This window comes from Strigops habroptila, chromosome 12 (genome assembly GCF_004027225.2).
Source record: "Strigops habroptila isolate Jane chromosome 12, bStrHab1.2.pri, whole genome shotgun sequence".
NCBI lineage: Eukaryota > Metazoa > Chordata > Aves > Psittaciformes > Psittacidae > Strigops > Strigops habroptila.
In genome coordinates this window covers 15,702,875-15,715,416 of record NC_044288.2, presented here as the reverse complement: position 1 = coordinate 15,715,416, position 12,542 = coordinate 15,702,875, and the positions used below count along the sequence as shown (strand labels likewise).

At 39.9% G+C, this 12,542-nt stretch overlaps 1 protein-coding gene across 8 annotated transcripts in view; it reads left to right on the top strand.

The window, feature by feature from the left end:
- EBF1 (EBF transcription factor 1) overlaps positions 1-12,542 on the top strand; it is a 280,201-nt gene that overhangs the window by 196,967 nt on the left and 70,692 nt on the right. For 5 of the 8 annotated variants that reach the window (XM_030503662.1, XM_030503664.1, XM_030503660.1 and 2 more), the window contains exon 9: positions 8,803-8,936. In XM_030503662.1, the coding sequence (XP_030359522.1) occupies positions 8,803-8,936 (134 nt within the window). The remainder of the gene's footprint in view (positions 1-8,802; positions 8,937-12,542) is intronic. The other 3 variants (XM_030503667.1, XM_030503663.1, XM_030503666.1) reach the window with 1 other exon arrangement.

Below are 12,542 nucleotides of genomic sequence, written 5' to 3'. Positions count from 1 at the left end.
GTGATCAACAACTAGGAGCTTTGGAAATCATTAAGGGAAGAGAAATACAGAGGACTCCATGAAACGTAACTTTGCTAGCTGAGGCGTCAGCAAGGATAAAAGAGAAACACTGGCTTAAGTATTGATTCTAGGTGGAATATTATCCCAGATAATTTACATTTTCAATTCCCATTAATGGGAACTGAGCGTCCAAAATGTTAGGCAGAAAACCACAGCCAATACCTTTAATTTCACTACTTGAACATAGAAACAAAGGCAACATTCCTTCCCTTCCCGAAACCTGAAGGGATTGCACGGTGCGTATATTTTTGGTTCAGTGATTTCACCCAGTGCAGATGTCATCAAGAACCAGAAGGAGGTTGCCATTTTTGGCGGGGTGTTGTAATCTTTAAAGCTCGCAAATGGTAAGCCCCAAATACCAAGATGCTGTAAAGGAGGGAGCTGGGAAGGGGGAGCGCGGCATCCCATCCTTGTGCCTGTGTTGCATAAAGCTGCGTGAGTTATCTTCTCGAGAGGGAAACCTCTGTTACCCTGTTTCCTGCACAGCAGCTGCTTATTGTCAGGAGAGAATAAGAGAGACTGCAGGCTGTGATATGAAAAAGGAAAGCAGGAAGATCATCACTTTACTAAGATAAACAGCAAATGCACTGTTTAGCTTAAGAGTGAAGATTTAATGCTCCAGTACAATGTGTAAAAACTCTGCCACATTCCGTTTCCCCGCAGTGTCTATGGCTAACGCTTTGGGCTGGTCTTGTGGACTTTTCCCATCCAGGCTGGTTTCAGAAACTTCAGTTGCTTTCAGTTGCTTGTGCTGGATACAGCCCCAGCAATGCTTCCACACACTAGACTGGGAATGGTGTCATTGCATGGGGACACAAAACTTTTTTGGGTTCACCCTGTCAGCATGCTCAAAGTAGGTGAGCAGACGATGACAATTCCTGCTTCTCAGGAATCAGAATGTTATTGCAGAAGTAAAAAAACCCGAATAAAACAGCCCAATTCAAAACCCCCCAAATATTTGGTTTATTCACTCAAAGTGGCAAATTTGGGAAAAATGATAATTTGCAGTTCTGAAAAAACCTACTCTCCCTCATGATAAAAATCAGTCTGTTAAAGTGCTTAATGTGGAACAAACAATGAATGGAATAACCCTTACTCCCTGTATAACACCTCTGTAAATCTATAATTCAAGAAGGGAAGAAATAATGTTTTTCTTGCCTTTTAAGGAGAAACATACGTTGCCAAACTAAAAATGGTGATCAAAAAGGCCTTGAGCATCCCAATAAGTGCTGCACTTTGGCTCCAGAGTTCTGTGGGAAAGGAATTTAGGCTCAGTCCATTCCTGGGCGCTGCCTCGCTCAGAGTCACTATGCAATTTCAATAGCTATGAGGTACCTGAGGGAAGATCTACACCAGATGATATGAAAATGCTGTAGAAATCCTAGACTTAGCATTGAGTTGCTGCTACATTTGACTCTCTGCAACACTGAGTAGATGCAGCAGCTCAGTTCCTGAAACTGGTTTATCAGCATTAGTATGTTGGCTTTGCTGCTGCCAGTTCTTGTGTCAGGTTGAATGAGGTCTGCACTGCACATGGTGGTCTACATGTACCAAAGTGTTTTTTTGGAATGGGAAACCCCAGTTCCATATACACTACATAGCTCTTGGCAGCTTTGTGCAGTGCACTGCCCAACTATCTTTAAAAATCTAGATCCTTCTGCAACTTATTCAGATGGGATTTTAAGCACTTAATTAAGTGGTTTGTTGAATCACAACTTGAATAAGTCATGGTTTTGAGTGCTTAACACTGATTTGTCTTGATGTTCTGGAAATCGGGAGTTTGGCAAAAGCATTTAACAGGTTGCAGGATCAGCCCCATAAGCTGTGGGTTAATCTGCGGCTCATTTATATATTCAGCCTGGAATTAGGTTTTACCCAAGAAAAAAAGGAAAATTAAATTAAACTCTTGATATTTTCAGTACTTCCTCTAAGATCAGACATAAATTCCCTGCTCCTCTGTTAACTCCCAGTTTGAACTGCCGTTATGCAACTCTCCTTGCATGTCACAATACTCTTAAAGAGAAGAAAAATAAAAGCATGTACCCCATCATTTAAGCTCCTGTTGTGATGCAGCAACTGTTGTCAGACCCTCATCTGTGGAATAATGGAGGATGAAACCACACTTCATGATAAAAACTGCAGGCGAGGTCATTCTTACAGTCACCAGCACAAACTGGATATTAATCATAGAGCAAATATGTTTCAGAAGCTAAATAAGAGCAGTCCCAGAGCCCTGCTGATAGCTGTGCATCCCACTAATTCACCTCAGTGAACATTTACCTCTAAGCTCAATTAACCCTTATGCCAAGGCCACCCATAAACTTTCTGGTAAATATGTTGTTTTTCCTCTGGCCTCTGTTTTCTATCAGTGGAATAGATCATTTCTGTTGGAGGATAAAATGCTATCTCTGTTTATAAATGCAGGTCCCTAATTAAGAATATGAGATGTCTAGTGTGTGTTTGTAAGGGACTTGAATCAGTAGCTCATTGATTCTGTAAATTCATATGTTCGATGCTCCCGAGGGCGTCTGCTATTTCTTATGTCTTCAGGTGCTATTTGAGGCAAATAGAAATGCTCAGGAGGCAGATGGATGGTGATGTGGGGGAGAGGGATTTCCTAGTGCAATTGCCTGTGCACAGAGTTAGTTGTTAAACATGTACAAGAAGCTATGAGAAGACATTTGCTGTTGTTTTATTATTATTATTATTGTTATTAGTATTATTACTACTGCTGTTATTCTCCCTTCCAAGTATTGTTCAGAGGCAAATTGGAAATGTGGTAATTAGGCCCTGACTGGTAGTGTAGTACTAGTGTCCTGAGCCAAAGTTCAATGCCCTCAAATGAAATTTAAACCAATTAATCTGTTAGATTTTTATCACTTGTCCGTGTTTTCTCAGCAATTCCCTCAGCACGTGGCCTTTGATCAACTCTCATACAAAAGCTAAAATGTGTGCCTGCTGCTAGCAAGATGGGGCTGACATTAACATGGCACTCATAAAACAATCAGAGCTCTGAAGCCCTCAAACAGACAGGGCATAGTAATATTTAATAAAAGCGCACACATAATCTTCAGAATTAGCATTTTGTGCCTTGCAGTACCTTTGGGAGAAGAGCTTTTATTTGTGGAGTGATCATTATTATAACAAAGAAGAGCTACCTAATAATTTCCACTTTAACTCTGCAATATGCCATGAGCATTTCTGAACCATTATGCTAAACTGTGGCGGGGTAATCATTTTATTGTCACAGTTTGAAGGAAGAAAAATCCCCTGTATATCAGTAGCTAGGGGAGTACGGGAACACAGGAACACGCTAGCACACACAGCACACAACCAAAAACTTTTCACTACCCGTGTGCTGAATTTTGTACCTACCATCCTTTGTATTGAGGGTGATCAGATTTTAACAATGTGTATCCTGAGAAAAGATGAAGATTTCAAAAAACATTGTTTCCCCATGAAAGTCATTAATGTTTTTGCTCATAAATCCTTAAAATTTATCGATAGAGGCCGTAGCTTTGAACTCAGTAGCAAAATTCTCATTGGCTTCAATAAATTTGGGGTTTCAGTGCCTCCCTCTAACATCTTTATCTGTTAACTCAAACCACAGGAACAGAGCAATGAAACATGTCAGATGTTAACACTGATTTGCCTTGATATTATGCAAAGAAGGAGAACAGCTTATTACGACTCATCACCATTAGGCCATTTCAGCAAGTGGAGGATGTGGCCACATCACCTTCAGCAAGTAACTACAAGGTCCATGCGTGCAGTTGGAGGGGTAATATTTAGTTTTCCCTCAGTCCAATGACTGCTCTGAAAACATGCAGCAAATGTAATACACTCGTGCCAAAGAGTCTTAAAATCTTATCTGATCATTAGGCTATCAAACCTGGTTCTGGTTGTAGTTGGCTGCCAGCAGTTCATTAAAAAAAAAAAAAAAAAGTTTATATGTGTAAGAGAGTGTAATTATTCTGTTTTTATCATAATTCTTCTCTGGACTTAAAGTTTGTTCGTGTTCTCAATCATGGACACGTCATTGCCTTTATTGGAACTAGTCTAAGGTCCTTCACTGCATTTTTTTTATCAGTGAAGGTTCATACTTCAGCTAAAATCTCTTTTTCTACAGAAAAACCTAAATTTTATGTAACTTTTTTCTATTTGCTTTGAAAACATCGTTTTAGAAATGATGCTTTGGTGTTACAGAAGGGCATGTGCAATGAAAATATTTTCAAACAAAATATTTTGTTTTTCTTGGAAATTTTAATGTTATAGTTAATTCCAGATAAAGATTCTGGAACTTTGCATTCTGTAGAAAAATGCTGTGTATTTTGGTTTCTCTTGTGACCAAAACAAAATGTAGAAAAATCAAGGTCTCCAGTGAAAAGGTTATTCTGCCTAACTCTGTTTTTCTAGGGTTGCACAGAAGTAAACACCTTCCAGACAGCGCTTTGAAACTTGCCAAATGATTAACAGAAGAAGTATGAAGAGCTGAGGGCCTGAGCTGGCCAGACATTTGTACCAGGGGCATAAATAGAGCTGAGGTCATTGCCTTGCGCTCTTCCCAATGTTACCTGTGGTGATGCTGGGAAATGGGACCTGATTCTTCCATCATCCTTCCTGGTGCTCCAAGGAAAGGACCTGGGAAGGGCAAAGTTTTAGCAAGACGAAAGTCCCAAACAACACTGGCAGCTGCAAATATGTCATTGTATAAACACATTTTGCACCTTCAAAAACAGGTAGCAGTCTGGATGCCTCCCTTAGCACGTCTCCTCAGGCTTCCTTGGGATGCAGCCCTCAGCTCAGCTTCCCTTGTGGGGCAGAACTTCCATGCAGCCTTTCCAGTCTTTATAGACACATACATTTTAAGATAAGAGAAGCTATGTGGGAAAAGTTGGGAAGTCCCACTGGTCTTTGTGGCTGTTTACAAGGGAAAATAGTGCCCTGAAATCTTTTGGGAATGCACAGCACTTATGCTGCTTCTAGGTAATGCCTGCAAAGGGTACCAACCTGCCCTGCTTATTAAGCCACCAAGTCCTGGCTTTTTGCCCTCAGAGATGTCAGGAGTTTCGGTGAGGCACTGATTCAGCACAATAGCTGCCTGATTCAGCACAATAGCTAGATATGTAATTAATAAAATTAATTAATTAATTAAATTAATTAATTTAAAAAATTGATTTATAACATTACACATGTGAGTGGTTACATTGATTTTGTGGGTGAGAGTGTCTCAATGAACATCCACAGTCCCAGTTCAGCACAAGGACCTGGGTGTCTGCTCAAATTCCCCCTGGCTGCCATGGGACTTGACATTATTTGATATTGAGAACATACATGTATAAAATACATGAAGCAGCACAGACAGTGCAGCACCTTGCACCTCTGAGTGCAATGTAGGTACCGCAAGGAACATCATAAATTAATAAGAGATAAGAGAGTAGCCTTTACTGGGGACCTGTAACTGCAGAACAGTATCTTGCATTCATTGTAAAAGTTAATTGAATCTATAATTTTGTATCATAGAATCACTTAGGATGGAAGAGAACTTTAAGATCAAGTCCAACCATTAACCCAGCACTGCCAAATCCACCACTAAACCATGTCCCTGAATGCCACATCTACACATCTTTTAAATATCCCCAGGGATGGTGACTCAACCGCTTCTCTGGGCAAGCCTGTTCCAATGCTTGACAACCCTTTCGGTGAAGCCTGCATATGTTTTCTGTTAATGGCTTATAGTCTCAAACAGTTTTTATTCACTGGTATTTAGGAAAAAAAATGTTGCTTGCAGTCTTTAAGAAAAGTAGCTCATTCTCTGACACATGGCAAACTGATTTTCTTCAGGTTTTATTGTGGGGGGTGTGCGTCCACAATCAACTGGAAATACTGGAAAGGGTGTAATTTGGAAGTGATTTTAAATTTTATTTATGAAAAAGCTTGATTCTGTGGAATGGCTGGATGGCATTTTGAAAAGCTGCTTTCACTGTAAATCCATTGCCATGAGCTCGGCTGAAAGGAAAGCATTTGGTTTTGGACTTTGCGATGGTTTTTATGCACAGTTTTCTGCAAGTAACTTGAATCCAAATTAAACATATTGAAGTTACTTCTGTGTGCGCACTACATTTTCATGATCGTAATGTTAGGATGTTTCTTTTGTTAGCTCATGTAAAAGTTAATGGCTGTGCTCTGCCAAGTTTGGAGTAGGGTAATGACTTTTTTTTCTGCCTGTGTTTGTGTTTTTCGCTGGAGCTGGCATCCCCATCAGCTTAAGTAGTGGAAAAGTTTGTGCCTGACACTTACAACCTTGTGTAGGTAGGGACGGGGTGTGTTTGCTCCCCGTGCATGCCTTCCATCGCTGGTAGTGCAAGTCTGTAGCAGTGCCCACAGAAACATTCACTGCTAAGGGTGACTCAACAGCTCCCTTTCCAGCTCTGTCCTGCTTCCCAGCTCCACACCCACCCTGCCCAGAGGCTAGGAGGAAGGAGCTTCTCAGCAGCCTCACCACTCTTGCATTTAGCTCCAACCCACCATAAGGTCACTAAATACTCATAGGGTCTCTTTAGTGCTTTGTGTCTGGAGCATTTTAAAGTAGGCTTCTGTGAATGAGTTAATTTCACAGGTGCAAAGGTATTGTCCTGGATGGTGTTAATGTGGGTGGCTTTCACACCCCTCTCCTCCCGGTAAATCCCTACCTGTTGAAGTGCCCGAGTGCTCTCCCTTGAGTACGTCATCAAATACTCAAAGTTACAAACCAAAGTGACAGCTCAGCCAGCCTTTCAACCAAGTGGCAATTCACAGCCAAATGCCAGCAACCCTAAAGAAAGGTATATAGGCACATACACATATGCAGTTAACTCAGTCCTGCAGATTGACATTGCAGAAATCAGTGTGGGCAATGGCAGCCCTTCTTGTGTTTTCAATGGAGGCAGCTTCTTCTCTCTGCTGAGGACTGGGTTCATACCAAAAGAGTCTTTCTTTCCAACATTGAGATTGACTGGGGGAGTTTTGCTCTTCCTTAAGGAATTTTTTTCATGGCCAATGAAATTGTTGAGGTACCTACTTTACTTAAAATGTTATCTAATGGTGTGGTGTCATATTTATACTTCATGCTGTATTAGCGTGGAGAAGTTGGTGGCATTTGGGATGGAGTCGCTTCTTTTTGATCTATATGACCACCCTGAAACTCTACAGCTGAGAGTTATGGAGGGGTTTTTGTCTTGGTCAGTTTATTTTTGCAGTAATGTTATTCCTGTTACTTCAGCACAGTTAAATTCTGATGTAGTCCAGTAATCCAGAGAAGGAAAATCAGGATGTGGATGTTTATATTGCCCTATCCCACCAATATATGAAGTCAAGCGTGTTTCTGCTTAGATAGTCTTATACCAGAAGATCTTACACCAAGATTTGAGCTTACTACTTGAAGCAGGTCTTGAGTTTTCAATATCCTCTCAGGAGGCACTTAGTACATGTGGTACCAAGAAAATGACTAGTGAAAGTGCAGACAGACTGTACTATTATGGCACCTGCTTCTTAATTGTCTGGTAGATGCAACATAACTGGAATGACTTGATGGCAGGGTTGTGGGATTTGGTTTTGGGGTTGTTTTGTTGTGTTTTTTTTTTTTGAAGTAGCCAAAGCATTATGCAGCGCAGGGTGGTTTAATACTAGAACAACCCGGATCTAATTGCAGAACAGTTAAAGAATTCCTGAGGGTGTCCTGGGTTCAGCAGTAGCAGTCACTTTTTCTCCTTAATAGCTGGTGCAGTGCTGTGTTTTTGACTTTCAGCCTGAGAACAGTGCTGATAACATTGATGTTTTTAGTTGTTGCTAAGTAATGTTTATTCCGATCAAGGACTTTCTCAGTCTCATGCTCTGCCAGGGAGGAGGGGAAGCCGGGCGGAAGCAGAGACAGGACACCTGACCCAAACTAGCCAAAGGAGTATTCCGTCCCACAGCACGTCATGCCCATTATATAAACTGGGGGGAGTTACTCTGAAAGCCCAGATTGCTGCTTGGGTCGGGCTGGCTATCGGTCGGCAGGTGGTGAGCAATTGTATTCTCTCCCCTTGTTATTCCCCATATCATTATTATTATTGGTGGTAGCGGTAGTAGGTTTGTGTTATACCTTAGTTACTGGACTGTTCTTACCTCAACCCATGGGAGTTAAATTCTTTTGATTCTCCTCCCCATTCCTTCTGGGAGTGGGGGGAGGAAGAAGAGGGGGAGTGAGCGAGCAGCTGTGTGGTTCTGAGTTACCGGCTGGGCTTAAACCATGACAGAGGGTTACACACTTTTTTATTTAGCCGATATTTTCCATAATATTTATGTGAGTTGAATGATGAATTTAGGTTATGATGGATAATAAAGCAAGCTCACTGAAGATTGTTTTAACTCAGGAATTGCACATTTCATATAAAGATAGGGATTTGTCCTGATTTCCAGTTGGTTTCTGCCCATCATGCTGTGATTTTATATTCTTTTTTTGTAAATGTAGGCTTAAAAAAAGTTAATTTTTTCAATGCAGATAACAAAACCAAACAGAAATTAATTGAGAGAAAATGCTTCCAAAGATACAGTTTGAGGTCATGCACGCGTACTAGAAAGAATGTGATTGCTGAAATCTTTGTGTTAGTAAAGGGGGGGAAATGAAAGCTCCTTTTATTTTATTTTTTCTCAAGTCTTCTGTCATTAAAATCTGGTTCTAACAGCAGAATACTTCTCTTTTTCATGTGTGTTGAAAAGCAGCTACACCATGTATCAAAGCCATCAGTCCAAGTGAAGGATGGACTACAGGAGGTGCCACTGTCATCATCATAGGAGACAATTTCTTTGATGGGTTACAGGTCATATTCGGCACCATGCTGGTTTGGAGTGAGGTAGGTGTTGTCTGAACGGTAATGTCTAATAGCTTTGTCTAGCTTACAGCTAGCCTGTCCTTTTTTTATGCCACATGCTAAATCAGCAACAAATGTTGAGATGTGAATCCTTTCCTCATTCAGTTTTATGAAAATGAGTAGTCAAATTTACCTGTGGCAGAAATCAATTATAGCCAGGGGATTTGCATCTCCTCTCACTGCCCCTGAATTTAGCTTGGTGTCTTTTATTCCAAGAAAACGGAAGGATAAATACGTGTGTGAATAATTCTCAATTTAACACAATAGCTAAGGGCCCACAGGAAACAAACATTTAGGTGATCCTGCTTTCCAGGGAAGCTCGCTGCTTGTAGCTGCAGCTCAATGAGGTGGAGATTGCATTCAAGAAATTCAGTGCCTATGAATAGCATATCCTAAAAGTGTAGGTGCTTGGTGTAAGCATTATTTTCATAATAGCAACCGAAAACACAGTGTTGTATCCACAGTGAAAAGTACAGCCTCATAATACCTACTGGGGTCCTCTGTAGTTTCACAGTATCCCATTTTTTATTTCTTATGCATTTTTTGCTGTTCCTCTTCCTCCTAGTTTCTTAAATCCTCTCTTCCCCTGACACATAAATATATGTGGAGTCTGATATTCCCCAAAAGCCTGTAGAAAGCAGCATATGAACAGCCACTTCAAGTGAGCAGGGCCATAGAAATCGGGGCAGAGTTCCCACTGGCTTCACTGGCACAGGAAAGCAACTCCAAGGGAAGGTTTATATTTTGCATTTATGGCTTTCCAAAAGCATTTTTGAGGTTTTATAAGAAGTTGTTATTTTCATTATTTCAGTACTCAAACACACTAACAGACAAAACAGCATCTCTGAAGTAGCTGTACAATGCTTACCTTACGTAAGGATTTTCTGATGCTTTACCTTATATCCTATAAGTATTAAATCAACATTCTAGCTTAATTCATATCCAGCACATTCCCCCTACTGATTCTGTTGTACATATGGCAGTGTTTTTCCATATGAAGAGTATTCTCAAATGTCCTTCATGGGCTTCACTGTTCTCTCTCTTTACCCCTCCCTCTCTTTCTCCCTCTTCCTCTCTCATCCTTCTGCTTGAGGACAAGTGTGAATGAAAGGGCATTCCAGAAAAGGAGATATATTAAATGAGCCCTATTCCGAAGCCCTTATGTGATCATGAAAGTGCCCCCTGGGTCCAGTGTAAGCATTTTGTGTGTTAGGATTAAAGCCATTATGGCTATAGATGTTTAACAGGGAAAGGTGAAGAGACTGGGAGGAAAGTGGTCTGATTTTGGTATTGCAGAATTGGATCTTTCATTATAAATTTTGATTCTATTTATTAGTGAAGCCATTAATTGGCAATTTCTAATCTCAGGAGAGTGAGTGCTGGTCAAAACGTTGTTGCTGGTGGTTGTGAGGCCTTGTCATAAAATGAATAATGTTAGAGGGGTTCCAAACCAAAGCCAGTCTGTTTGTTATGACTGCTATAACAGGCTACAAGTTGGCTTTGAGAACTGTTTCACTACCTCTCCCTTACAGAATTGCTTCTCCGTTTCATAACCTATGAGAACAATAGAAAATCCTATAGGGGAAAAAAGGTTCTTCCTAAAAGAAGCAGACAAACGTGCAGAAATGCATGAGCTGTCTGAGTGATCCCTAAATAATAGTGATCTATAAATAATTCAGATTACACATACTAGCCACCTATGAAGTACAAAATAAGTTCTTTCATTTGCCTTCCCACTTCTAAAAATGTTTAGTGCCTTTTCAGTCCCCAGGAAGAATATTTCTGGTTTACTTTAGTAGAGTGTAGACTTGAACTGCTGATCTGAATTTCAGTACCATTGCAAACCTGGAGCAGGTTCATCCTGAGTTGCCAGTCAGGCCCAGGTTTGAGCAAACCTGGCCAGGTTATTTTGCCATTGAATTCAAGAAGAATTTTCAAGTTCATCCTGTTGTTTCATTGATCCAAACAAAACGTGATTTTAACTAACCTGGAGGAAATCTGAAACAAAACTAGATAGATGGAAACTAAAGAAAAAGAGCGAGTCTTGCACAGTGTTTTCACATGGATTTTTCCAGCTTCCCTTTCAGTTATAATTGCAGGTGGTTTGGGGGATGAAGTCTAACATTTAAATTAAGCATCATTTTGCCACAGGCTTTGCATGGGACCTTGGGCAAATCAGATAATCTGCTTAAAGTTCAATTCCCTTTCTCTGGCATAGTAATAAGATTAGTCACCTTCTTTGGAAACATGCTATGAAGATAATTATCATAAAGTTTCTATATTACTCAGACTTTGCTGTAGAGAAATCCATGTAAGTACCGGAGATGCATGGATATTTAAAATATAAATCCTACCATAGTTCAGAAGCAAAGTTTAAAGCCAAAAAGAAATGTTCATTTTAAGGGTGAATTTGTTGCTGTCAAGCAGCATAAGTTATAAATAATTTGAAATGTAAATAATATATTTTTAATTTATTTTACATGTATTCAAGTTTTGTAATTGAAATATTTATATGCTTGAAATGGAGTTGACTGTGTTAAAAAAAGGAGGTTTAAAATGGTTTCTGAAACACGTATTTATTATTTAAACATATATTTTAGCTGTAAACACTCTAACATAATTGCAACCTTTCTCAGCCAGGGATAACTAAATAAAAACTTAATTTGTCACATTAATTTTGTGCAGAAATGCAGATACCCTAAGCCAGTAAGTTCAATTAATCCTTAACTCCCCTATTACTTTATAAAAATGAGTTTATGAGCCCTCGATATTTTTAGAATACAGGAAAATGGGCCACCTAATGCCTTTTTTTTAAGGAACTTTCATAACCCACCAACAAACGGCACTGGTATATCGCCTGCACATGCTGAATCTGGACAGGCAACTCCTGGCAAATAGTCTGTTTGCCAGATAGACTCTGCCTGTCTGTCCAGTCCATGGACAGACAAAGCTGTTATTTGCAGGTTTTTACCCAGTGTTCTGGGTCTGTGCGTTGTTGCTAATGTTCCAAATTCGAGCTGCTGATAAAAATCCCCTGTTGTTTTGCTCCCTTGTTGGGGGGCTGAAACTCCAAGAGTCAAGTTTCAGGGCAAATACATGATTGTGAAGACAAAATTAGTTTCTTATAAATATTCCACAATATTTGCTTAAAATGAACTATTTCTTCAAACATTTTCCTGCCAAGAACATTCCTCCAGCTGTACAGAGTCAGCTGGAAACAACTTCTTTTGCTTTTATATTAAGAAAAGATGAAGCACTGAAACATCATTTTTTTTACCTTTGTACAGTGCAAAAGCAGAAGATGATTTTTTGAGTTGGTGGGGTTTTGTTGGTTTTTGGGGTTATTTATTTCTTTTTAATGCTGCTGAATCAAATTCTGTGACACAGGTTTTTATTTTGCTTTCTATGTTTATTATTGATTTTGGAAGTCTCTGGTTTTTTATTCTTATGTTGGAAGTCTGACTCACTTTTTAAAAATGAGTGGCACCCTCTTTTTGCAACCCAAGGCTTATTAAGCAGCATCCGGATCCCCAGAATTGAGGCATGTGAAGTCATTGGTCATTTTTTAAAATAGAGGTACTGTATGGG